General features: G+C 39.9%; 1 protein-coding gene across 6 annotated transcripts in view; it reads left to right on the top strand.

Moving 5' to 3' along the window:
- Positions 1–25,682, top strand: part of CNIH3 (cornichon family AMPA receptor auxiliary protein 3) — a 70,114-nt gene extending 44,432 nt beyond the window's left edge. For 2 of the 6 annotated variants that reach the window (XM_071422087.1, XM_071422111.1), the window contains exon 6: positions 125–25,682. In XM_071422087.1, the coding sequence (XP_071278188.1) occupies positions 125–152 (28 nt within the window). In that variant the 3' untranslated portion in view covers positions 153–25,682. The remainder of the gene's footprint in view (positions 1–124) is intronic. The other 4 variants (XR_011678460.1, XR_011678459.1, XR_011678456.1 and 1 more) reach the window with 4 other exon arrangements.

Below are 25,682 nucleotides of genomic sequence, written 5' to 3'. Positions count from 1 at the left end.
GCAAAGGAAAGCACAGGCCATTACAGCCAGACCTGAGGAACAGACAGCAAAGGGTTATAAAAATCAAAGTGCTCTGCATGCTTCAAAGGGATACTTTCATATTGTGTCTTTCTTTTACATTCAGCATGATCTACACTCTGGTGAGCTCTTAACTGAAAGATCATCACTAAGGACTGAAAACAACAAAGGCTGGAGGTGCAAGGACGAGTGAACCAAGGGATGCATGATTAAAAACAGCAAAGAGGAAAACTTTGAACCCAAGCAGTAAATACGGTACATGAGAGAGAGATCAAGCAGAATACCATGGGAGAATGGCTGAGTTAATTCTGTCTCCTGTTTCTCAATGTATTGCAGCAAATGATTTTCAAAATCCAAGCAAACAAAAAAAATTGCAACAATGTGGGCCAAATTATACAACTATTCACCTTTCCAGGGATAATGCTGCTTGGTTTAGTGGATTCATTAAAACTTTAATGCCTGTAGTCCCTGCTGTCTTCCAGGAAGCACCATTCCTTTTCTTAAGGACTGTTCTGGACTGAGGAAGCACAGGACAAGATGATCTTATACAGAAAGAAGAGCTGTACAACATTCTGAAAACAAGCAGTGAGTGGACTTTGGATGGATATGTGACTGAACTGCAGGGCTATTCTCATGACACTAGTCAAACAGGGATGTCAAGTCTCATGGAACTGCTTCAGTGGTTTGGTTTGTTGGTTGTTTTTTTTCCCCACCAAAACAACAATACCAAAAGAATTTGCAGTTTCACTGTTCTGTATTCTAACTATATGCTATTCCTGCAGGTGAACATCCAGTATATTTCTGTACTTCATTTGTGATGCACCAACACCATTCAGTGAGATGTTAATTGGGTAAACCAATTAACCAATACATTGGGTTTAACCTAATCAGGCCAAGCACTTATCAGAATAGTGTTCCTCTGACTGGAAAAAAAAACCCAAACCAGGTAAAAGCTGCATCTATTTAAAGAGGATTGTAACATAGCTATTATATTCATCACAATGCTGGATGGCAAATACTGGACCAGCTAATTGTGGTCTGTAATTCTGTTTTGCAGTTTTACTTCTGCTGTAAAATTTAAGCTGGAACAAATACACAAAATGTCTTTGTCTTGTATGAGGTTCCTATTGAAAGATGTTCAGTTTTTTATAATTTAAAGCTTTTAAAATTTTGTCATAGAATTCTCATTTGAATTCCTTTATATGGGCTGCATATCTTTATACATATGTATGTATACACAAATACATATCTACATAAATACAATCTATTTACATTTTAGGTCCATCTGTTTGACAGGTCAAAGGCATCAAGTCTCCAGAACTGCTGCTAAATATATTTCAATGCTGATCCAGGTGAACCCAGACTCATTCCCTCAAAGTCACTGGTGCTGTGGGTAGTAGCAAGGCTGTAAACTCGAGGCTAACACCAGAGCCTTCACAGACACTGCTTAGCTCTTGCATAAGGTGGGTTTCTACCAGAGATTGGCAGAGAACAGTGTGGAGAGGCCCGTCTGTCCCCTGGCTTGTTCACAGCTGGTCCTGTTAGCAGGAGCTCACTGATCACCACCTTTGGTCTGGCCATTGAGGGCCAGCAGACTGATCCTGTACCCAGCTCTGAGGTGTTTTTAGGCTGGGCACAGCAGTTCAGCTGGAGAGATGCAGTCTCACCATGGCTGCTGAGTCATCCCATGTCTGGCATGTTCCCTGTGGAGCTGGAGTTACTGTGTGCCTGCAGTGCCAGGACTCACTCTGGTTTGGTCTGTGCAGTAGCAAAATTAAATCCTGTTAACCAGCAAAGCACAGTGGCTGCATGATAACTCTGCTCCTGGGCCATGCCAGCTCCCAAATCCTGCCTGGGCATTGCTTGGAATGGGGCTAGCTGGCCTGTGCAAGCATTATACTGGGATCATTCTAACAATATTTATATGAAATTGTCCCAAGGGCTGACATTCTTTAATTTACAGTAGTTTGTTTTTATTGGGTGCATTTTATCTTCATACAATGTAGTATACCCAGTTCTAGAAGCATAAGGCTGCCAAATCAGATGTTGGGAAGCTGATTTGGACTCTGATGGTTCACAGGTTTGGATTGCACCCACCACAGAGGTGGCTGAACTGCTCTTGAAATCACACTGACCCTGCTGGCAATACAGATATGTTCTCTTGGAGTGAGCCTGTGCTAAGGAACTTCACTGCACCATTACAGAGCCAACTGATGGAGCTCTGCTGCAGAGGAATAATTAATGGACAACCCATGAAAAACTGATGGCTGTCTGGAACTGAATTTCATCTCTGCATCCTGACTAAATCATCCAGTTCTACAGCAGTATAGGAACCAGATTCACAGGAACAAGTCACAGTGAATAACTTGTAGATGTCTTGCTACCTCATAAAACTTTCATCTCTGAGCTCTGAGCAGGTGACTGAATCGTTCCATGCATCTCCTAGGATTTCATAGGAGATGAAAAGAAATTACTTCAGGTTCCCTATATTCCAAATACATGCTTTCAAGTCAGTTTCATTGAAAGGCTTGGAATTTTGTGAGGTTGGATGGGTGAAAGTATGATGGCTTCTTGCCTGAAAACACACAGTTTTCAGATCCTGAGGTTCAGGGATGAGCTGGACTGGCAGGAGGTCAATTATTTGCCTGCAGGGCTGAGTAGAAGCTCTGTGAGTTTTTGTAGCTGGCCTTGAGCTGGAATTCTTGACTTTGCACAAAAAGCAGTTGTTTATGTGGGTCTTCTGAATGTAACCTCAGGGGACTTCAAGGATTGCAGTGGATATGCTTGGTCATTTGAAAGAGGTTCTCTATTGCAGGCAACTTCATCAATACACTTACCAAGCTCCACTGGAAAGCAGAACACTTCATTTGGTCCTACTACTGCTTTGAGTGTGTGTTTCCAGGATTTCACTGCTCTGGTACTTGAAATTATATATATATATATTTTTGCGTTTCCAGAATAAATTTATTCTTAGATAATTTATTCCACTTGCTTTTGAGCCAACATTAGCCTAAGTACACTTTCTCTCATGCTGCTTAAGATTTCAATATATAGAGAAAGAAGTCCTTTTCACCCTCCATTCTGTTAAAAGTGAGCTGTCTCCTGTCCTCCCATAGAAAACTCTATTCTCCATGTCTTCTTTAAAGGGTTTCTCTGTTGTCTTTCGAGTCAAATTAATCTTTCTTAAGAGTGAATAATCACAGCTGTTCAGAGTATTCTGGAGAGTGTCTTACTCTAATTAGTCCTTGCTGTGAGTGGACAATGAAAGCTAACAGTCTCCGTTCTTTCCAATAATACTTATTCAAAAAACTAATCACACAGCTCTCAATAGCATTTTTTTTCTCTTTTATATAAATCTTAAAGCTGATGGAAAAACTGATTATGTTCCCTTTCATTGAATTCAGTCTGCAGAGCCAGGAGTTGGACTTGATGATCCTTGTGAGTCCCTTCCAGCTCAGGAGATTCTGTGATTCTGCCTTTACCAAAGCCAGGGAAGAATAGAAAAGAATACTGAGATCTTTGGTCACAAGGAAGTGTCTTCCCCATGTCACACTTTTGAGGGAGAAATAATCTGTGTTATGCTTTTTGTCTCCAGTTCCTCCTTGTTGGTTAGTGGAGGCTGGAGATTTCCTCTGCAAGCCTACTTTCTTCCTGTCCCTTTTCCCGGAAGGCTGAATGTTATTATTTAGGAGCAGAGTTCTCTTCTCTCACAGAGAGAAGAATCTTCTGGGATTTATTTGATGATAAATCCCAGAAGACACAAGAAAACACATCATCACCCTTTGCTCCTTCAGGAGCAGATGTGAAATGAACATGCTCTTAAATGAGTATTCATTTTCCTCAGCTCCACTATCTGTGAAGTGAAAGAGGTGATACTTACCTTGTGAACTCTTCCCATACATGTTGTACTCTTTTTTTTTTTTTTCTTTTTCCAGTAACTGTTGAATCTGCTTAAAAGAAAAAGGTAAGAGGTGGAAAAAAATGGGAGAGGATGAGACTTGGATGAGCTGCTTACCAAAGAGGCATCTACACAGTGTGCTGGCCTTTAGCTGCCTGTTCCTGGAAGGGATGAAAGGCAAGGTCTCCTATTTATAGTCAGGTAATTGCAGTGATGCTGAATAAAATTGTTGCTGCTCTGACTGTTTCAGTTTCAAGTACAGCAAATCAGTGCTGATAGCAGAATGCTTCGCCTACAAATAATTAACTGTACTTAAGCTGTCAGAAATGTTTTTCCATCTGCTTCCTTGAGCCATATTCTTCCTTTTGCACTAAGCCCCTCGAAGAGAAAGAAAAAGTTCTTCAACCTACACCTTACAGAAACTGCTCTGAGGTTGTTATGATCTGGCAATGCTGTTGGGGTCATGAGTAATCCTACATTGTTAGCAAGGGTATTAGCAATCTGTTGCTTTCCCTTTCTCCATTCCATCTCCACACAGGTATTTTTGCCAAAAAAAAAAAAAAAAAAAAAAACAAAACCAAAAATCACAGTGCATGATCCAAAATTCTTGAATTTACTGAAGGTAAATTATTAAAATTATTATTTGTTGTTTCCATTTAATGCCCATTCCCTCTACGTGGGGAATGGGTTCACACTGGAAACTCTCTAGGCTTTTGTTGGTAGGATTCTTTAGATCTTGATACCACATCCATTAAACTGAATTATGTTAATGGAAAGGGAACCTGCATTTTTGAGGGAGAAGGGTAAAATTTCAGTGCTCATGTTAAGCTACCACAGGAAGCTATACCAGCTTGGTAAAAATCTGGCTACATGGAAGTTGATGGAAATCGTGCCTTCTGTTTCATGTGAGCCCCACTTAACAGTGCACAATTTCTACCAAGAGGTTGGTGGAAATTAAAAATAGAAGAAAACCCAAACAAAGACAGTAAGTTTAGTTCATCAAAAATGTTATTGGATGTTAGATAAAGCTTGAGTTGCTACAAATAGAGCAGGAGATGAAAAGGTCAAAAGAAACCAAGAGTTCTTCATTCTTTGGGAAGCAGCAAGTACTAGGCTGCCATCCATGCTCCACTGAACTTTACATTGGTGATCTCAGTCCAGATTCCTGCTCTGGTGAGTTTTTCCATCATCCATTGCTCATGAACACATTGTTCTGATTTATTTTTGTTCTGCTCAGTAACACAGTTGCAGGTGGGAAGGAGGGAAAACTCTCCCATGAAATACAATATTCCCCTTATTTTCTCCCAGAAAACATGTGAACATGCTGGAACAAAATTCTGATGATGTGTTGCAGTGATACACCTCAACCAAAGAATGAGGTTCTTCGCTGCAGACAATATTCTGATGCAATCTAATAAACCACAGGTCTAGAAATATTTTTTAGTGCTTGCACACTTGGAGTAGTTATTTTATTACCTCTAATTGCTGGCCAACTTCCCATGTAAGAGAAAATATGCTCCTGTGGCCCAGCTCCATGAATTTTAGTGAAGTCAAACTCTCAGTAAAACTCTGAGGAATGTAAAGTGCTTTTTAATTTTTTTTTCCTAATAATGAAACTCCGTATTTGAATACTATGTTATGGCAACAGAATAAAGCATTAAAAGCCAAAATACCTTGTTTAGTCTAAATCTCAAAGAGATGTTGCTCCTTTTTTCCTACAAATTTTCCCTAATATCACCAGTCTCCTGACAGACCTGAAGAAATTTGTCTGTCCCACTGTTCTGAGTTTCAGTCTTTTTAAACAGATTTGCAGCCACTGATCATCAGTGTGAAATGCTGACTGGAAAAAAAACAACTTTTACAGAGCACCCCAAGGTTTATGGAAACATTTTAAATAGCACAGAAGTCATCCAGTCTTATGGAATGGCTCTCACCTGTGCACAGTAATGCAAAGTACCAAGCACTTAATAGTACAAGTAAAGCATAGTACAAGTCTTGTAGAACAAGCAAAGCAGGATTTGTTCTGTGTTTTATGAGCTCTTGGGAGATGGAGGCATTTCTCTCTCTGAGTAGTGCCTGGTACTGCAGAGCTGAAATCAGGAATTACACATCTAGATGGTATTATAATCCTAAATAATGAGTACTTTTTCTCGTAGGAGGAAACAATGGAGTTCAGTGGAATTAGTCAAAATGCATTTGTTCCACTGCCACCAAGACGGGTACTTGACCTGGGCTGGTGCTGTGCCTCAGGGCCTACTGACAAACTGAAGTGTGCTCCAGCCTCTGAATGCATGTGTGCTGTAATGTGATGCTGCCAGAAAGCACTAAAATGTAAAGAATAGTGATCAAAACTGCTCCCCATGTCAGTGTTTTGCACCCTTCTAATTCGTTTGGCTTTACCCATTTATCCTCTTTCTTTATCACCCATTGGATCCTGTTTCATGCATCTTTCAGAGCTGCATTTAAAGCAAACCCAGTGCAAGCTCAGACTAAAAAACAGTGGCACTAATGCAAATCCTTCATCTGCTTGTGGACATTTATTTGAGAATAAAATTATTCTAGTTTGGTTGTAACTAGGTACAAATGGAAATCAGCTATTTTGATAGACACCCTTTCATCCTGGAAAATGAATAAAGCCTCATTCCTACAGGAGTTTGATGTTTAAATGTGCAATAGCACACATTTGTTATTAGCCTAGATCAGCAGCATAGAAGTTGCCTCAATCTGGCAAAGGATGATAAATTTTTGTAGGCTGCAGAGCAGCAGAGCTGTGTTCACAGGGGGAGCATGTCCCATTTACAGGCACTGGTGTCACCTTCCCTGGTGTGGAGTTGAGCAGGTTGCTGGGGGGCATTTGGCCTGTTTTAACCCCTTGTTTCATCCACTACAGATTATATCACCCTTGAATTTTGCCGCCTAACATTTTGGTTCTAGGTCCTCAAATTCAGCCCTGAAGCAGGCTTTTTTAAATACATATTGATACATGTTTATATTGTCTGAGACATTGCATGAGATGAACTCTAAAGGAATATAAAGTGGGTTTTGTATCCCCTTTATTGTCTGTTTATAGGCTTTTAAATACTTCAGTATTTAATTATGTGCTCCTTGATATGCACATACCCACACAGGCCATCTAAAAGCTGAATAAATCCTTGTCTGTTAATATAATGAAAAAAGGAAGTGCTCTTCTGTTATCTTTGTGTTTTATCTGCCACCTAAAGCAGGTCCAAACAGTAACATTACTTATGGGGTTTTACTAAACAAGAAAAGGAAGCTGTATTTCTAACATGTTAATTTAGAGTACATTTTTGACAAGTGCTGCTGGCAGGTTGCTGCTGTGGGGTCGTTGTAAGCCATGCCACCTCAGGTCATTCGAGAGCCTTTTTTCAAGGGATGTCAAAGATATTCCCTGAATGTGCTCTTTCTCTGACTTTTTGGCCTTGAAAACCTAGATGCAGTTAGCAGGGTCTGCAAAGAGAAAACAAAAGCTGATCAGTCCTGCCTGTCACCCAGAGCACTGCCATAATCCCAGCAGCATGCAATGCTTTGGCTTTGAATACCTGTGGAGGAATCTGTTGTATTTTCTAGCATGTGTTTGCCTGATGAGAGCAGCCAGTGCCCCTTTATGTTAATTACTAAACAAGATTAATAAGTTGTATTGGAAAATATGACTCATTCTTTCAAAACCTGTTGCCTTTAAGTAGAAGCAGTATTTATCCTCCAAAAGCTTCCTGAAGTGCTAGTGGCAGCAGCAGAATTTTAATGTACCCTCTCTCATTCATCATTTGAGGTCTACAACAACAAGCAATGAATCTTTGATGAACCTTGTCACGCTTCCTTTGGATTGTAATAGCAGTTTTATAAGCTTTAAAGAAGTTCAGAAGTAATTTGCTATGACTGTATCTACTTTTTTTTAATCTATGAGCCCTCAGCCCAGCACTGATAAATCACCAGATTAGAAAGTCTTGCCCCTGTGTTTCTGGTGTAAATGAAAACCTATGTACCATACATTACAAGTATATTTTCCAGAGAAATCCCAATAAAAGCTGCCAGACCACAGAGATCCCTTTAAATATATATATATATATAAAATAAATCTGTTGATAGTATCTAGAGACAATCTCTTATCCAGGAGCACTGGGAGCAATTATGAATTGATGATGCTTCTTTCCATTGGATTGTAGGGCTCTGTTTTCTCTCTGCAGCATGTTTTGACACCCATGAAACACACTTCCATGTAGATAAGAGCGATTATCACACTGCAGATAAGAGGGCAGATTTTATCAGAGATAAAGAGTGTGTTCTCAAATGAGGAGATTACTTTTGTCATTTCTTGTTTTGTCATCCCGTTTTTGTGCCTTGCTGTGCTAGAGGGTAGAGTCAGAACTACTGAGCACTCAAAGACCTGGAAATTTGTTTACTGTTGAGACAACCTTTGCAGTCACCAGCATTGTTGGCTACAAAAATAACTTGTCCTTTTAAAAGGAGTTTGCCCTGAGACTTTATGACTTGCAGAAACTCTGGATGTAGTTTCTCTCCAGAATTAAGGCACATCACCATGGCTGTTTCAAGCCTTTCAAAAAGACAGAGCAACCAATCTACAAAAGATTCCCGGCGCTCTGCGAAGCCCAAATGGAGGAGAGCTGCTTTGCCACGTCCTTGCCAATGACTGAGGGCCGTGTGCTCTTGGTTGGACTCCATCCTGCCTTGCTGATTCTGGCAGCTGGAATGGTTCCCAAGGGGGAGCTGCTGGCCAGGCTGAGATCAGCTCTCTTACCCTGTTAAATGATGGGCTACTCTGTCAGTTCTGTGTTTCTCCAATGGTTCGGTTCAGCAATGTGTCAAAGGGATAGAGCAACACTGGAGAGGTGCAGCAAAAATATACACGTTGCTTAGTGGGTTTCTGCTGGTTGGTGGTGAGGCTACAGACTCCTTAAATCCTCTCAGGGCAGGCAGGTATTTATCAGTTCTACCCAAACATGAATATTTCAGTTTCAGTCACTGATGACTTAAGATTTTATGTGCAGAGGTGAATATATCAGGGAAACTTCTTCATCAGTGGTGGGTGAAAGAGGTGACCAAATGATACTGGGAGTGTTATGTCCTCTTCTAAGCCTGACTTTGAGTCTGCAGTTTCTCCAGAATGTTCAGAAAGCTCTCACAGGTCAGTCTTTGTAATCTGGCTGTGAGATTGGCAAGATTGAAGACGCTGGTATATCACCTTTACAATATTCATTATCAATTCTGTGATGAATAACAACATCTTTTGTTAGTGAGCAATACCAGAATTCTGTGTGCTTCTACACCTATTTTTTTATGCCTCATCTCTCTTTCTGTGATGCCACAGCTGAGTATATTTTTAGCTGGGGTGATATGAACAACATTTTTGAATTCTCTGTGTTATTCATTGTTCTACTTTACATGCAACTGTGCGTGGTTTTCTTTTTTTTTATATTTAAATTGCAGCTGTCATCCAGGAGTCTTCCCTGAGCTCTCCAACTCTGATAGCCAGTTGGGCAGATATCCAGCTGGGCAGATTGAACTGAGATTGGTCCAGCTGGACCAATTCCTTACTTGGATTTGGAATCCAAAACAGCTACTTTTAAAACTGAAATACCTTGCAATCTCTGCTCTGGCCTCTGATTCTGCAGAAGCAGACAAGTACACCCCCAAATGGAAATATTGCTCATCCCAATTTCTCAAGCCAGGAGAGGCAGATTTGTAAGAGGGAGAGGAGAGAGGGAACACAGAAGTGGATGAAGAAAATTAACCTTGGAGGGAAGCAGGACAGTATGACAAAAGCAAAACATCTGTTCTTCCCAAACAGCCAGTTCTGTTCCCCCAATCTGAGGAGGCTGCTTTGTTTTAATAATCAATGTTATGGGTAGGTGGTCATCTGAACAGGTCCACCAAACCTTTGTTGGGGTAGATTTTTTGTGTCATTTCTGCAAATGTGAGGAGCAGATGAGCTATTGTACTCTGACACAGGCTTAGTGTGTGATGATGGCCAGGTGGCCTAAAATTTCTATGCTGCTGTTATTTCATCCCTGCTGTGGAGATTAAAATGCAGTGTCTCGACACCACATTGTCAGGTTTATCTATAGCTTGTAAAAGAATTTGAATGCATCAAGTGTGGCACATTTCACTAATAAAAGAAATCCTTTTCTAATGAAGAGAGGCAGCATATTTTAATATTTCAAATACTTGACAGGGGAGTCTCAATTTATTTCTGATTACCCTAGTGACTTATTGCCATGGAGGCATCACTTCATTTTAAAGAGCACTGATTTTCCCCTCTCTCCAAATTTGGTTGAGTGTTGAAACATCCTGCTTTGTAATGCATAAGGAAATTTCCAGATGGAGAATACCAGAGAGCAAAGCACATTATCACAGCTCACAAGTGCTGTGTACCCTTCAGAGGATTTTGAATGGTTAACAAATTGCATGTCTTCTTATGAAAACTGCCTTGGCAGCAGAAGTCTTAAAAATGGCACTGTGAAAATGATGGCATTGTTTTTAAGAAATTGTAAGTCCTTATTTGCATAATAGCCCAGCAAGTTCATCTGCTCAAATCCTGCTTGCAAGAAAACCAATGCATTTTGTTGGTGCTCTGAGCAGTCCACAGCCACATGGGTTGTGCCACAGGGCAAGGAAGTTTTCCAAGTCTGAGCACAGGATGGCTCCCAGGGTTATAATGCTTGGCTGGCTCTTGGAGTTACCTCGGTTTATTCATGTTCATCAAGTGAAGGGGGAGACAAAGACCCTCTGTAAAACAGTGCTCCTGTAATCCTGTAATTCAGGTTGGGGAAATCAATTCCCTGGAGGATCTGAGAACGAAAACTCACACAACCAATATTGATGCCTGACAAGTGATCAGTCATCTCAATTACCAAAGTGCACTTTTTGCTCTCAGCAGCACAGCAGGTTGAGTTCTGGCTTACAGAAACAATCTCTTGTAGTGGATCAAAAATCCATTAATTTTCATTTGGAGTATTTAATTTATTAGACAAGTTAGGCTTGCACAGTGGTATAGCAATTCCATTATATTTCTAGCTAAAAAAATTTGCAGTTAAAAACAAAAAACCCATGACATACTGGCTATTTATTATGCTATCAGAAAGTTTGGCTTAACTCTTGACAAGTCCATAAGGAGATGTTCTAGTTCTGTTCTCTGAATTTTGAACTGCAGCTCCCAGGGTGGGACTGGGTGATTCCCACCAGTGCTGTGCTAAAGCATGAATTTCCAGAGCTCTTTAAAATCCTAGGGTAAAGAACATAATTGAGTTAAATTTGATTTGGTTTGGATTTCTTTTATTTTCTTTTATTGTAGGACTTGCAAATCACTTCCTATCTCCATAGCAGCAATTATTTCAAGGCAATATCTATAAACTTTCACTATTTTATCTTGTTCTCTGAAAGAGTTGTAAGAGTAGAATTACTCTTCATTTTCTACATTAAATTTACTGTCTGAGCCCAAGCTGTGATGGATCCCAAACAGCTCAATTTTGTATCTCTGTTCTCAGACAAAACAATTTTGGTTTCGCAATGAGATTGAACTCTTCATTGGGTTATTTGTAATTTGAGAATATTCTGCCTAGGTCCTAACTTGCCTTTCTTGTTTCCAAGTTGCTTCCAGTCATTTGAAGAGGGAAAAGTTTATGAACACTTGCTAGAGACAAGAGGTAAAAAATAAGAAACAAATGTTAATTTCTGTTCATAAATTTAAAAGATATGCAGTTCTTGAAAATGTTTTTCTCTACTTTTCTCTGTTGCTTTGGTAGTATCTTGGGGAAAATATGCTGGCTCATCTTCACATAGGAGTTAATTGATGATTAGCCTGATGTAGCCAGAGGACACTTTCACTTCCCTGCTGTTTTTATTGCCTCTAAGAAGCTTGGGAAAAGCAAAAGGAAGAAGCTGTTCTGCTAAAACCACTGAAAAATGGGAAAAAAGGTAAAAAACACACACGCACAAAAGAACCCCCAAACACAAAAGCTATAAATGCTCTGATAAGCCTGATAAAACATGCTAAAACCCACTAAAACATCAAAAATGGCTTGAAACACCACAACCCACCATGTGCTGTACAAGACTTCATAGAATCTCAGGGCCTCCAGCCTGTGTTGGTGTTGTGCCAGAGACGGGACACACAGGAGCAGGGCTGGTCTCTGCCACACCACACACTGGGTCTCATCCCTGCTTCATGATGGAGATTCAAGAAGGCAAACTCTGAACTTCAAAATACGTCCCTCCAACTTCTTTAAAAATTCCACCTCACTGCTGAGGCATTTGCTGCCTGCTTGAGGACGGTGATGATCCAGGTCATCAGGAGAAGTGCTGACATTTGGCACACTGGGCATTGAGCAGCAGGTTGTGGAGGAGCTGAACAAAGCCATCAGCTTTGCCCTGAGCTATCACTATCATTCTATCACTATCAGCTATCCACTAAGCACATCAAACATTCTCAGAGAGATTTAAAGAATAATGACACCATTTGCCTAATCACTTGCATAGTTAACTGATTGTTTTGACAGTAAAATTACTTTAATTTAGATGTCTGATCACATAGGACATTAATTTTTTTTACCTTTTTTAATTCATCACTTCTTGCCCTGCCACTATTTCCATTCTATGTTCCCATGGAGTTTAATCCTCATGTCTCTGAAATATTAAAACCACTTGAGGCACAAGGTCAATGTTTCCATGCACACAGTGAATACTAAATCAGATGCTGTGCTTCATATTCCAGACTGAGGCTTCCAGGAGGAGGAGGGATCAGGAGACCTTTCAAGTGCTGCACTAACATTGACAGCTTTATTATAATGTAAATCAAATAAGAGGAAACATGTTTAACAAAACATCAGAGTTTGCTGGGGTTTTTTTAATTATTTAGGAAATAACACACATGAAATGGAATTAAGTTTGTGGTCTGTATTAAGTGGATGCCTAAATGCAGCTGTATACAGGGAGTTAACTGTTAGATAGAACACTTGTGTGAATGGCAAAATCTGTACACAAACCAACGTGTGCAACAGACTGTGACTTATTTCTTGGCATGTAAAGCTGCCTAAGTGGAATTCAGAGTTGCCTGGCAAGGGTCAGCAGTTGCTGCTTCCAAGAGCTGCTGTCTCACTTATGTATTACCACAACAGCTGAGTAGAACTCATAAATATTTGGTGGGTCTTCATATTGTCTCACTGAACTAGAAGGACCTGGTGATAAAGGCATTTATTCAGCATCTGTGCTCTGGAATCAGGAGGGAAGAGTAAAGGTGGGGAGAAAAGCAGGCAGGTAATCAGGCAAAATTAATTGATGGAAGAGGGGCAAAAATCCACTTGACAATGGAGAAGGGCAGACAGGTAGCAAAGGGAATTTGAAATCATAAATAAATCTATTCTGTCTGTCCATTATATGTTTCTCACTGCTCATCTGAGTTCCAAGAAAACACAATTCCAAGTGTGGAGACTGGGAAGATTGCAATTATTCAGAGCACAGGAGCGAAATAATCGTGCCGAGTGCTGAACTGGAGCTTGCTCATTTCAATTTCTAATCAGACCTGTGCGTGGCACAGAATAAATGATAATTATGAGCACTGCAGGAGCTTGTTGCTGTCATGACTGAAGTCTGATCATTCTGTATCTGTTATTTAATTAAATTTGCTTATAAATCCCACATTACATGACATCGAAGATAAGACCCAAAGTTGTTCTTTTAATCCATCAAAAATTCTAGGCCCAAACTGATCTGTCATGCTTTCTTCCCAGGAAAAACCAGCTAGTAGCTAAATCTGTTATTTTTATTGTAACAGCCTGCTCCTTTCAAACTCATTCATGCATTGAAGCCAAGGGCTGGGTATTCCACAGTGACTTAAACTTTGACTTGTTTTTATTAAGTGTAATGGATCTGATTAGCTATTTATGGAGGCAATCATACAGCCACTGGTGCAGAGCATCTGAATACCTGCAACAGGACCAAAATTATCAGGATTTCCAGCCTTAGGGGATTGTGTTTCTGATTTCAGGTTTAACAGCTCAGATGCTGTACAGAAATCATGCAGGCACAAGCTCCTCACAAGTTCTTTCCCTGCTTGAGAAGGATTTGTAGCTGGAAGTTTGGGGCAGAAGAACAATTCAGAGAACCAAATGAGGCTCGGCTCTGCCACTGCTCAGACTTGGGCCTCTGGGTTTTTTGTGGTTTGTTTTTTTTTTTTTGGACTATTCTTTTTTCTTCCTTTGTTTTTGTGTTCATTAATTTCCACATAGCCTGAATTTTACATAAAGAATTAAAGGGACTCAGCAGTGAAAGTGGTCACTTCTTGGAGGGGTTTGTGCTTCTGTGCATCAGTGACAACTAGATGCTACCATTTCTTACCTTCTTGAGGAGAAGCCTTAATATTCTAGATTTCCCTTTTGTTAAAAATGCAGGATTATGTTCCTAGAGGCAGTGTTGAGCCAACTAATTTACCTTTTGCATATTATTGTTCTTTTTGCCCAGACTGACTTAGAATTGTTTTACTCTTCTTGCAGTTTTGATATCTTTCTTCCCCACCACAAAATGCGAACTATCAACTGATGATGCTTATATGGCTTGTTAAAACTCCCTTTTTTTCTTTTACCAGCAAAATATATCCTGACACATAAACTAATTGAAATTAGCTTTACATAAAATGGCCATTTGTCATAAAAACTATTTCCTAATATTAATCACAGGATGGTTTGTATTGGAACCTTTAAGATCATCCATTTCCAACTCGGAGCACTTTTTCCTAGACCAGGTTGCTCAGAGCCCCACCCAACCTGGCCTTGAGCACTTCCAGGGATGGGGCATCCACAACTTCTTTGGGAAACCTGTTCCAGTGCCTCACCTCCCTCCCAGCGAATAATTTCATCCTAATATCTCACCTGAACCTACCTTCTTTCAGTTTAAAAACAATTCCCCTTGTCCTGTTCCTCACGCCAGGTCTGCAGTTCCTTACTCTGCACTTGGTGCTGTTTTGTTATCAAAAGCTGTTTGATGGGGAAAGGGCTGATAAGAATTTGTGAGGGTCTGTGAGAAATACAGTGGTTACACAGGGGTCTGGCATATTTTATGGGTTTCATATGATACATTCTCTCTTAACTACAAAGGGTCCTTCAAGTAAAAAATAGCCTTTGCTCTTAGAATTCATTAACACAGAGGCTGTCACACCCCCGCTACTGCTCTGCATGTTCATGTTCATATTTTAATTGGCACTGGACTGCACTGAGATATCAATTTCAGTTGGCTTAAACCAATTTATATATGAGATGTGAGTACAGGCCTCTGCATTGTTTTAATTAATGTGGTCTCTGTCTAACTAGTGTTTGTAAAACAAATCATTTGTTATAGCTTGCACTCAACTTTCTTGTTTTTCAAAGAAAAACATGCTGTTGAACCACTTTAATCATCTTGAATGAAGATTAATTGCATATTTGCAGTAATATATTGTCCTCTTTGTGAGCAATATCACAATAAAATAAGGGTGATATTTTGGATGAGAAACCTATCTTTTTCAATGAATAACAACAGTAAATTACAAAATTAGGTACAACTTCAGTTTCATCACTTTCAGCTTGACCACATCTCCTGTAGTCTTCTCCAATAAGCATTGTGGCTTTGTTAAATATGTCCAGGCCAGCCTAGAAAATTTACTTTTCTATTTCTACTGCCAGAAAGACCCTCATGTTTTTCTGCTTAACTTAGCCTGGAGGCAGTTTTTCATACCAAATCTTTTTTTTTTTCTTTTTTCCTCCAGCCTTACAGTTCATAAATTTTCTCATACATTTTGCTTTTTCTGCTGTACGTTACTGGAGGCTGATGAGACAGCCCTTAGTCATTGGAGAAATTTGTACTTGCAGGGTCCTGTGATGCAGCCAGAGCAAAGAATTCCCTTATTCCCAGGATTGCAGGGAGATGAGAGCTGTTATTCTGCTGAAGGAGGGGAAGAGGGCAGGTCCTGCTGTGTTTGATATCGTGTGTGAGTGTGTCTGTGTGTGTGAAGCCGTGCACTGGGTGAGGAACAAAGCATTCCCACCTCACAAAGCTGCTCTCCTGCTGGCTCTTGGGAATGGGAATGTGATGCTGCAAAGCACTTTGGTGTTTTTTTGTTTTGTTTTTTTTTGTTTGTTTGTTTGTTTTGGTTTGGGTTTTTTTGGGTTTTTTTTTGTTTTTTTTGTTTTTTTTTTTGTCTGGGCAAACTTGCCAGGAAAACAATGCCTTTTGCACTCAGGAACTGGTGATCATTGTAATGAATTGTCTAGAAACCACAGCTACCAAGGAAAGATTTTCTAGCTGCTTTATTTTGAGCATGAACATACACACACACACACTGCCCAGATACTCCATGATTAATTAATGTTTTGTGAGTCTGAAGCTCCTTAATTACACCAACAGTTTGAAATTGCATTCAACAATTTAGGATGTAATTTATATTAGAAATGCCCATAGTAATTATCAAGACTGGAAAAGAGGCAACCCAGACAGGATTTAACTAAAAAATTGTCAGCAAAAGAAATAAAATAAACTGTGTTCCTGGGAGATGAGAAAAGAAAGTCCCTGATCACTTGCTTGCTGGGTGATTTTATGCAGAACTGGTCTGTTTTGCTAATTCAGGGATTACTTCCTGATATTAAAACCCCCCTTTCCTTGTTCTTTATTTGATTTCAAATGGTGAAATCCTTTAAGAATACACCTGTAATATCAGGGAGAACCTGTCAGATTTCTACATGAAAATAACTCTATCTCAAAAAGTGACCTTTATATACATCTTCTAGAGTAAGCAGCTATAAATCATTAACATTCTAGTAAGAATTTACTCAATGCATTAATCATAATGTATTGAACATAATGAACATAATGAACTTTTGGGGTTCTTTAAGCAGGTTGTCTTGGGGTTTGTGATCCAAGGCTCATGTCTATGGCACAACAAAGCACAGAAGCACCATGGCAGATGGGGGAAGCCCAGATGTGGTATTTTCAGGGTCCCCAAGATAAAGGAGGAATTGTTGAATCTGACTCCATGTTCTTAGAAGGCTAATTTATTATTTTATGTACTTGTATTATATTAAAGAATGCTGTGCTAAAACTATACTAAAGAATAGAGAAAGGATACAGACAGAAGGTTACAAATAATGATCATAAAAGCTCGTGACTGCTTCCAGAGTCCTGACACAGCTGGACAGGTATTGGTCACTAAGTCAAAACAATTCACATGTTGGATAAACAATCTCCAACCACATTCCAAAGCAGCAAAACACAGGAGAAGCAATCAGATAATTATTGTTTGCATTTTTCTTTGAGGCCTCTCAGCTTCCCAGGAGAACAAATCCTGGCAAAGAGATTTTTCAGAAAATATGACAGGGACACCCAAATAACTCAGAGGTTATTTCCTGGGAGGGTTGTGACACATTACAGACACTAAACTCCATCTCTGCCTATTGTGCTGAGGGAGGGCACTGTGTTCTGTGTTTGTGTGTGTGCATTTCAGTGCCAGCAGCTCAGGTGGGGACCATGGGTCACAACAGGGATCTTTGTGTCCAGTGGAAGGGATGGGGGTCCACTGCTGCTGCCTGGGTGCACATGCCAGGTGTGGTCACCAGCAGCTCTCAAGCAGGACCAAGGGCTTGGGAGCCTGGCAATGTGAGGTATTCACATGCCCTCTGAACAGAGAGAAGCAGAGAAAAGAATGATCAAAACAATTCTTTTCTCATTTGCTGCTCCTGTTGTTTTTGCACACGTGGGATGTGTTAGGAGGATTGTTTACCTGAAGTGATTTGTCAATTGGATTCTGCTGAGGATTGTTTTGTTTCCTTGGCCAATCACTCAAAGCTGTGTCCTGGCTGTCTGGAGACAGTCACAAGTTTTCTCTAGTATTCTTTAATATTCTTTGTAGTATGATATAGTATAGTATAATGTAATATAATATAGTTTTAATAAAGTGAGAGTTCAGCATTCCAAAGCCTTAGAGTCAGATGCCAATCACTCCCAGACATCAGGGGCTCCCTGATTTTACCATAGCAATGAGGTGGCTGTGAGTCTGGGTCATGTACTGCAGAGATCAGCATCACAAGGTGGCTGCTGCAGCCACCAGGAGGTCCAAGCCAGCTTCCAGTGAGAGCCCAGGGTCTGGGGCTGACTGGCACCACTTTGTTGTCTGTTTCTCTCTGTGGGGGGAAATGGGGCTGGAAGAATCCAAGGCCCAGCTGCTGGGGCCGTGATGGACGTGCATGTTTGTATTTTCCATTAATGGAGCTTCCTCCTGATGGGAGGAAGGGAGGGGAGCAGGATGAGGCTGTTGGTGCTGCCCTGTGCATGCACGAGTGTTTCTGCCTGAGGGAACGTGTGGGGGTGTTTATTCATCATCACCTTGCATGAGGAACGTTGCTGGTGTCTCCTGGATACTCTTAAGGGGAACTTTCCTGTCCATCAGCTCCACTGAATACTGTGGGGGAAAGGGAGCAGAGCTGAGGCAAATGTGTGGACAATAAAAGCAAGGTACCCTTGGATCCTTCCCTTTCCCTGTGGATGATCTATTCCAACAGCAGCAACCATTTACTGGATTACAAATACACAGTTTGCTCTATGAATATAAAAATTATTCATTATGCTGCTTTCAGCTTGAGTCTTCCAGCCCAGAGAAATGAGGACATTGATGGGCATGAATAATCAATCAGTGGTATATGTCTTTGTCAGCTCAATATTCTTCCAGAGATCTGGAAATGAAAATGAGAAAAAAATTCTATGAGCATGTTTGTATTGATGCATTAATGGCTGACAGTTTTAATTATTATTTAATATTTCTATTCAAGGCACCAGGCATTTAGTCATCTGATTGCCCAGTCTCTTCCTCAGCATTGCATCAGGTTTATGAATAACCTGTAATGACAGATGGCAAAGGGCATTTTCTGACAGCTATTGATTTCCCTGGAGTTGCTGAGAGATAGAGGCAAATAGCTCCATAACCATCCATGGGAGGATTACAATACTGTCTGCTCAAAATAAATTCCTGGCATAGCAACTTACTAAATTTTCCTCTTCTCCTGAATATTCTTCCTAGTTTTGCTCTTTCAGAGCCTCTTGAACTTCTGTGGAATGAAAGCTGTCTGCTTTTATTTGCTGTTTTAAACATGTTTCAGTAATAAAGAAAGCCATAGTCAGCTGTGGACCAACAACATTTTCCCAATATGTTGGCAAAATACTTTCTTGTGAAGAATTTCAGTGTGTTACATGGAACACATTCATTTTCTGAAACAAAAAATCCCTAGAGCTGGTCCAGAGACCTGACTGCAGCTTTGTTGCCAATATGTGCTTCTTTCTTCTGGCTTTTTCAAAAATTGCAACACAGAACATTTTAGTGGAGTCCAACATTAGCAGTTTGTCTAGCAAAGAATGTGAAATCCATGCTTTTGAAGAAAATCAAACTCATCTTTCTCCTTTTGTTAATACTGTTTGAAGTATATCCTTAGACTTGCCCTGCAGATCACTAGAAACCGAGTTTCAGGTCTGCAGAGCTGATGCACATCAGCATTTGTGGATACATCTTAAATGAAACTCAGAAGACAAAATGAATCCTGCACAAGGCAAGGCCATCAAAAGCCATAAGAGTTTATTTTAAAAGAATTGGACTTTTCTGCCTTTTAGGGCAAAAGCTCAGCTCTCATAAAATGGAAAATGTTCATATAGGTTTTCAAGATCACTAGGTGGTGCTTATTTGAAAATCACAGTATACATGGCTTTCCCCCCCCCCCCTTTTCCTATTTTTAATTTATTTTTTTTTTATTAAGAGTTACCATATTATGTGCTAATTGTTGCTAATCTCTGTATAATGTTTAGGCAGCCTTCCAGTTGCCAGCAGGAAATGGTTTTTCAGCTGAGCTGACCACAAGGTTGACAAGGTTGTCCAATTCTGAGGGCATTTTCTGTGCTGTTGGTACCTGCAAACTGAGAAAGAAATTAATTTCTACGAATTTCACACTGACACTCTGAAGTTTGACTAAAGCTTGAATAAAGGAATGATAATGCCATTTAGTTAAAATGACAAAGAGAGCAGAACAGTAGTGCCAAACTTCCATAAGGACAAATATTTTGATCTGGGAACGGTTGGAGCTGCTGTCTTGTGAGTTCTGATGCAGCATGCTTAGAGTTTTGTTCACAAGTCTCTGCATCTCTGCCACCTTCTTGTTGCTCTAGCAGCAGACTCAGGCTATAAATGCACTTCCTACAGGGGCAGGAAAGATCAATACACAATTCAGGAAGTTTCTCTTCCAGGCCAGAATTCCATTGCTCAAAAGGAAGGACAGGGGGAGCACTGGTCATATAAAAAATACATAGCAAAAAAAGTCACTCTATTCCTCATCTTCCTTCTTCTCCTGGTAATTATTTGCCATAATTTCTTTCTCCTGGTACATGCACATTTAGCAGCCTGTTCTTTTGCAGGGTGATTTCAGGTCTTTGACCAAAAAAAAGCAGATTTCCTGGCATGCCAGCAGTCTGAGCCAGATGTCACAGCTACCTCAGCATTCTCAGCGTGGCTCTTTCAGAGACATTCAGCCTCCAAGCTGTCCAGGAACTTTCCATGTTTTTATTCAGGGACTAATCAGAAAGAACAGGACCAGCAGCCATTTTTCAGGAAGATGGGAGAAAGTGAGGGAGGAGCTGATAACAGAGCAGTGATTACCTACTGCCCAGATAACAGTGTGCAATTCCTATCTAGATATCAATAAATTTACTGATTATCTGGCAGAGACCACAGTCACTTCCTTGCACATATCTGGGACAAATTTGTCCCACAGCAGTTCATAGATGCAGAAACAACACAGCCCAGAATAGACAAGCAAGTCCTCATCTCCATCATGAGACTGTCACACTGAGAAACTCAGATCTGGAATCCTTGGAGGAAGGATAAATTGGCCAAATGTTAACGTGGTCCTAGAAATTACATTGTTTGCACTAGAATAAAGCTTGATGTTTGCATGTTTACCCTTCCCTGGGTCAAAACTGCACAGCTTTTTTTGCTTTTTTTAAAAGCTAATTTATTCTTGATCTCAGACCTAGCACTGCACCACTGGTCTGCTGTCATCTTACTTAGCCCAGTAGGTCAGTAGAATCTTCCTCAGTAGCAGCCCTCATTATGAATTATATTTTGAATATTGAATTATTATACATTATTATACATTATTAATTCTATTTTCTGTGTGATAACATGCCATCCAATATGAAAAGTTATTCCAAGTTATAAGACCCCTGCAAACCTGTCTGGAAAGAAGGACTGTGGTATTTAAAAATTCTCTTGTATTTGAGTCTATGAATGGAGACTTTATCTCCAAAGATACAGGTTGGTTTTGGGAGTAGGAGCTAACTGTTCCATAAACCCTTTCTTCACAGTCTCTCACTGAGAGTGGAGTTCTTACAGAAACTTGTCAGAAAAACCTAAAAAAAGGAGTGGAGAAGGAGACTGTAGAAGTGGATGGCACAGTTCTGTGCTAAAAAGAGCTTTGCTTTCCAAAAAGAGGTGAGAGAGCAAAATACACAAATACTAAATAAGTTCTATTGAAACTAATGAAGACTGTCAGTTTCCTAAACTGTGCTTTAATACAACCTAATCACTCCTCAGAAATACTTCCATCTTCAATTTCCATGCTTGGATTCCTCCTCTCAGCTTCCTCTCAAGTCACCTATTAATTAGAGAAGACTATTAGCAGCAAGTATTGTGATGCAAGGCAGAATTCAGGTCCTTACTGATCAAATACTTTATGATGTATGGGATGCAGTCCATTCTCATGGCTCAGAACAGATAAAAATTGAGGTTCCATTCCACAAAACCTCATTTTTCACAAGCTGAGAAGTTCATATCTACAGCTTTCATGTAAGTTTAGATGCAAGGGATCAATTAGTTCAAAATTCATTACAGAGAAACTTCAAATGTTAAAACAGAGAATTTGCACTAAAATACCCTATATATGGTTTTAACCCAATCTAAAAAATTCAGGTGTTCTGTAAGAAAGCACCAACAATAGCAGGTCTGTAGTTGGCTTTTAAGCAAAACCACTTTTCTTCTAAATTCCCATCTTTTGTTACTGAGTATTCTTGTTCCTGCAGGAAAAGGCCTCACAATAAAAGGCAGCAGCCTTTCAAGTTTTCCTTACAAGATTCCTAGGAGGATGACTTTCACTCCCACCACTGTACAGGTATTAAATATGTAATCAAAATGTACTCATGTAACACCTTTCCAGGCAGAAGTCAGCCTAAAAAAAAATTTAAAATGCCCTACATAAAAATACTGTAAATCTAGGGTTATCCTGTGGATACCAGAGTCATCCAACCAAAGGGCAAAAAAGAAATTATGCAAAAACAACTTTAACACTTGAAGAGAGTCTCCACAGGCTCCCACACTCTACTACAATATTTTGGGTTTGGACCACTCCTGCATCACCTCTAACCTCTCTGAGGTGCTGCATTGCCCAGGCCCAGAGATCTGCCCAGAACTGCACATGCAGCAGCACTTTCTTTCATTTATTTTTAATTTATTTCTTTAATTTGTGAGTCCAGGAGCTAACCTGCTCCTCCAGAATTAGCAGAAATCTGGCCACAAGTTTTAATGGTCTGATTTTGGACTTCTGGGCTCCTGGATTTAGCAAGGATTCAAGAACACACTTTTGTGTTTAACTTTACTTGCACAGTGTATAATTGTAACAGTAAACTCTCAGTCAGACTTTTAGGATAATGGAACTACAGCTAGGAGGATATCCTTCATCCTGACAGTAAAAGAAACCCAATTATTGAATTAAATCTGCAGCAATGTCTTGCCACCATGCCCTCAGTGTGAGCTGCATCCTTGAGATCAGCATGCCTCATTAGAAATCAGGTGGTGTTTGGGTATTTGCTTCTGCAGCGTTGCAAATTAAAAGTAGTTGACAAATTAAAAACAGTTAATTGTGCACTAAGTGGCAAATTAAGCATTTATCTGCTTTGAAAAAATTAATCATGGGAAACTATAAAGGCAAGTGCACTTACTGCAATAAGCACAATTTAGATAAAAAAACCACACATTTTTGTAAGGAGGTCAACGAGAAAAAGCAAGAATTTCTGAGCATTTTAATCCTTATATTTTATATACACTATCTATGGAAAGTATAAAGGAGCATGAAAAGATATTTTGAGGATTTTTTTAAAATCCTAAATCCAGACAAAAATAGTAATCTAAAAAATACAGTTCAGCAAGACCACTGTATTTTTTAACCACCAAAATATTAATACAGAGGGAAAAAAGCATTGAAAACCAAGAAATAACAGAGGTTTTCAATCCTGATTTGCAAGTATCACTGAGATATCAGATTTTCTTAGTTTCCCAGTTTAGGCCTCCCTTTTCCATTTCCTTAACATGCTTCAAAATCACAGCATCATCAAAGCCCACCCAGCCATGATAACAGATAACCTGGTAAACCTGTCAAGTGTTATAAACTTCATTATGAACTGCAACTATATATGAGATTAAAAAAATAGATCAAAATAGATTGCTGCAAATCAGCATCTGTAAAAGTGGGGGTAGGATCTGGCTCAGTGTGTGCAAACCCCAGCCTGTTCTGTATCCACCTCTTGCAAATGCTGCTCTCTGCTGACACCTGGTTAAAAGTGTCAAGGAGGACCTGCTCCCTCCTTCCTCTGGTTTGGTCTTCGTGGTGGACAGGAGACAGATGTGCAATAGGAGAAAGTGGTTTGATTTTTCAGGATTTTCCAGGATTTCCATCTCCATCATCTTCATTTCACATGTTACCAGCTTCCTACCCGTGTCTCACAAAAGTAAATACTCCCACTTCCCACTAAAAAAAGGACTGATGTCCCAATAGCTTCTCTCTAGGGAAAAAAAAAAATGCATTCTATTCTAAATCTTAGGAGCTATTGAAGGCAAAAACTTAAATTCAGAATGGTCCACTGAAATATTGTTGCATATTACATTTTCAGTGATGTTAACACAGTTCATAGAAGAATAAATCTGCATGAAGTGTCAGTTGCTGTTGTATATTATGTAAAAAGAAAGTATCTGAAGTAGAGAAAATAGAGGTGAAGGTCTTGCCTTGCTTCACATTCAAATTGCAAGAGGCTTAATCATTGGCTACAGTGTCTTTTGTCTGAGATTTAAAATTCAGTGTACTAAGTCTTGCCAGGTTTGTTCATTCCTGTGGGAGTTAAGGAAACAACAGCTGAATATAATTTTATGAGGCTGCAAACTTAGCTGATCCCCTGGGCTCAGTTTCCTTATCCTATTTCTCTAGGATCCACAATTTAGGGCCCTTGAAATTAGGAAATGGAAGGAGAGAGGGCTTGTCTTCTGGGATATCCTCCAAACTCACAGAGTCTTCTTTAGTTCTGGGTATATCCACAGTGGCAGCAGGTCCCTGGATTAAAGATAAAGTGCAAGATATGCAAGCATGACCATACCTTAAATTTCACCCTGTCCTGAAGAGGTTTGCTGGATCCTGATGTAGCATTAATGCGGAATTGTAGTTTTGCTGGATCCTGATGCAGCATTAATGTGGAATTGTAGTTTTGCTGGATCCTGAAGTAGCATTAATGTGGAATTTTAGATTTGCTGGATCCTGATGTAACATTAATGTGGAATTTTAGTTTTGCTGGATCCTGAAGTAGCATTAATGTGGAATTGTAGTTTTGCTGGATCCTGATGCAGCATTAATGTGGAATTTTAGCCTGTTTTGGAAGGGTTGATAACAATCCTGTTTTGAAAAGCGGCCCATTCCCTTCCTGTGGTATTACTTCATAAACTGGGTTTGTAACAGTCTGAAGCAGTTTCTGCAGGGAAGTGCTTTGAGAATTGGCTGCTGAGACAGCTGAAAGCTGTGCTGACCCTTCAAACCTCTCCTCCTTGATCCCCTCACTTCCTGAGAGACCAAAGTGCTGCTCTTTCCTCACCACTTCTTGCCACTCAAACGGGAGCTCATACTCCCACAATCAACACCCTTTCAGACATCACCTGCATGTTCTTCACTCTGTTTAGTACTGAACAGATGGTTCAAAGCAATCCAACAACCAACTGTGCCCCAGAATTGATCAGGGCAGAGTTAGCTCATCTATGGAAGTGTCAAGCTCCAAATCAGAAGTAATGAACTCTTTTCCCACACCAGCCAGATCCAAAAATACTTCAATCATGCCTTGAGGGGGCATGTACACCAATAATTCTATATAGGTAAAACATTTTCCTGATACAGAAGCAGCTCTGGTGGCGGTAGCCATGCAGAAGTTATTAATACCTCTAACAGTGATATCTCATATCTCTGCCAAGAATCAGCTGTTACAGGGACAGACTTCTTCCAGCTACACCCCAGGCTCATTCTGCTAAAGCCTGAGGTGTAACATCATTGGGAAATACAGAGGACATGACTCTGCCTCACTCATTTCATTAACTTGTACAGCATAGCAAGATGGGAGAGCTAAAATAGGAAGGAAAACTGGGAAGACTGAAGACACCATTCATTTTTCTTGACTAGAAACATGGTTAAAAACTGCCTATTGTTTAGGCACAAGGATCAAAACTGACAGGTCAAAGTAAAAAAAATAATCAATGATTTATTAAGGACTGAACTGACCAAATACTATAAGGAATCACTGTAAGAAATCCAACCAATGGTCAATCAAAATGCTTAATTTTTTAAATTGCCAGCAAAAAAAAAATATGGAGAAACTAAATGGAGAAACTATATGGAGAAATAAAATGCATGTCTGCTTGAAAACTGCA

The sequence above is a fragment of the Agelaius tricolor genome, unplaced genomic scaffold (assembly GCF_023055355.1).
Source record: "Agelaius tricolor isolate 1412-34295 unplaced genomic scaffold, bAgeTri1.0.p SCAF_1, whole genome shotgun sequence".
NCBI lineage: Eukaryota > Metazoa > Chordata > Aves > Passeriformes > Icteridae > Agelaius > Agelaius tricolor.
This window is presented reverse-complemented; position numbering and strand designations above follow the sequence as displayed.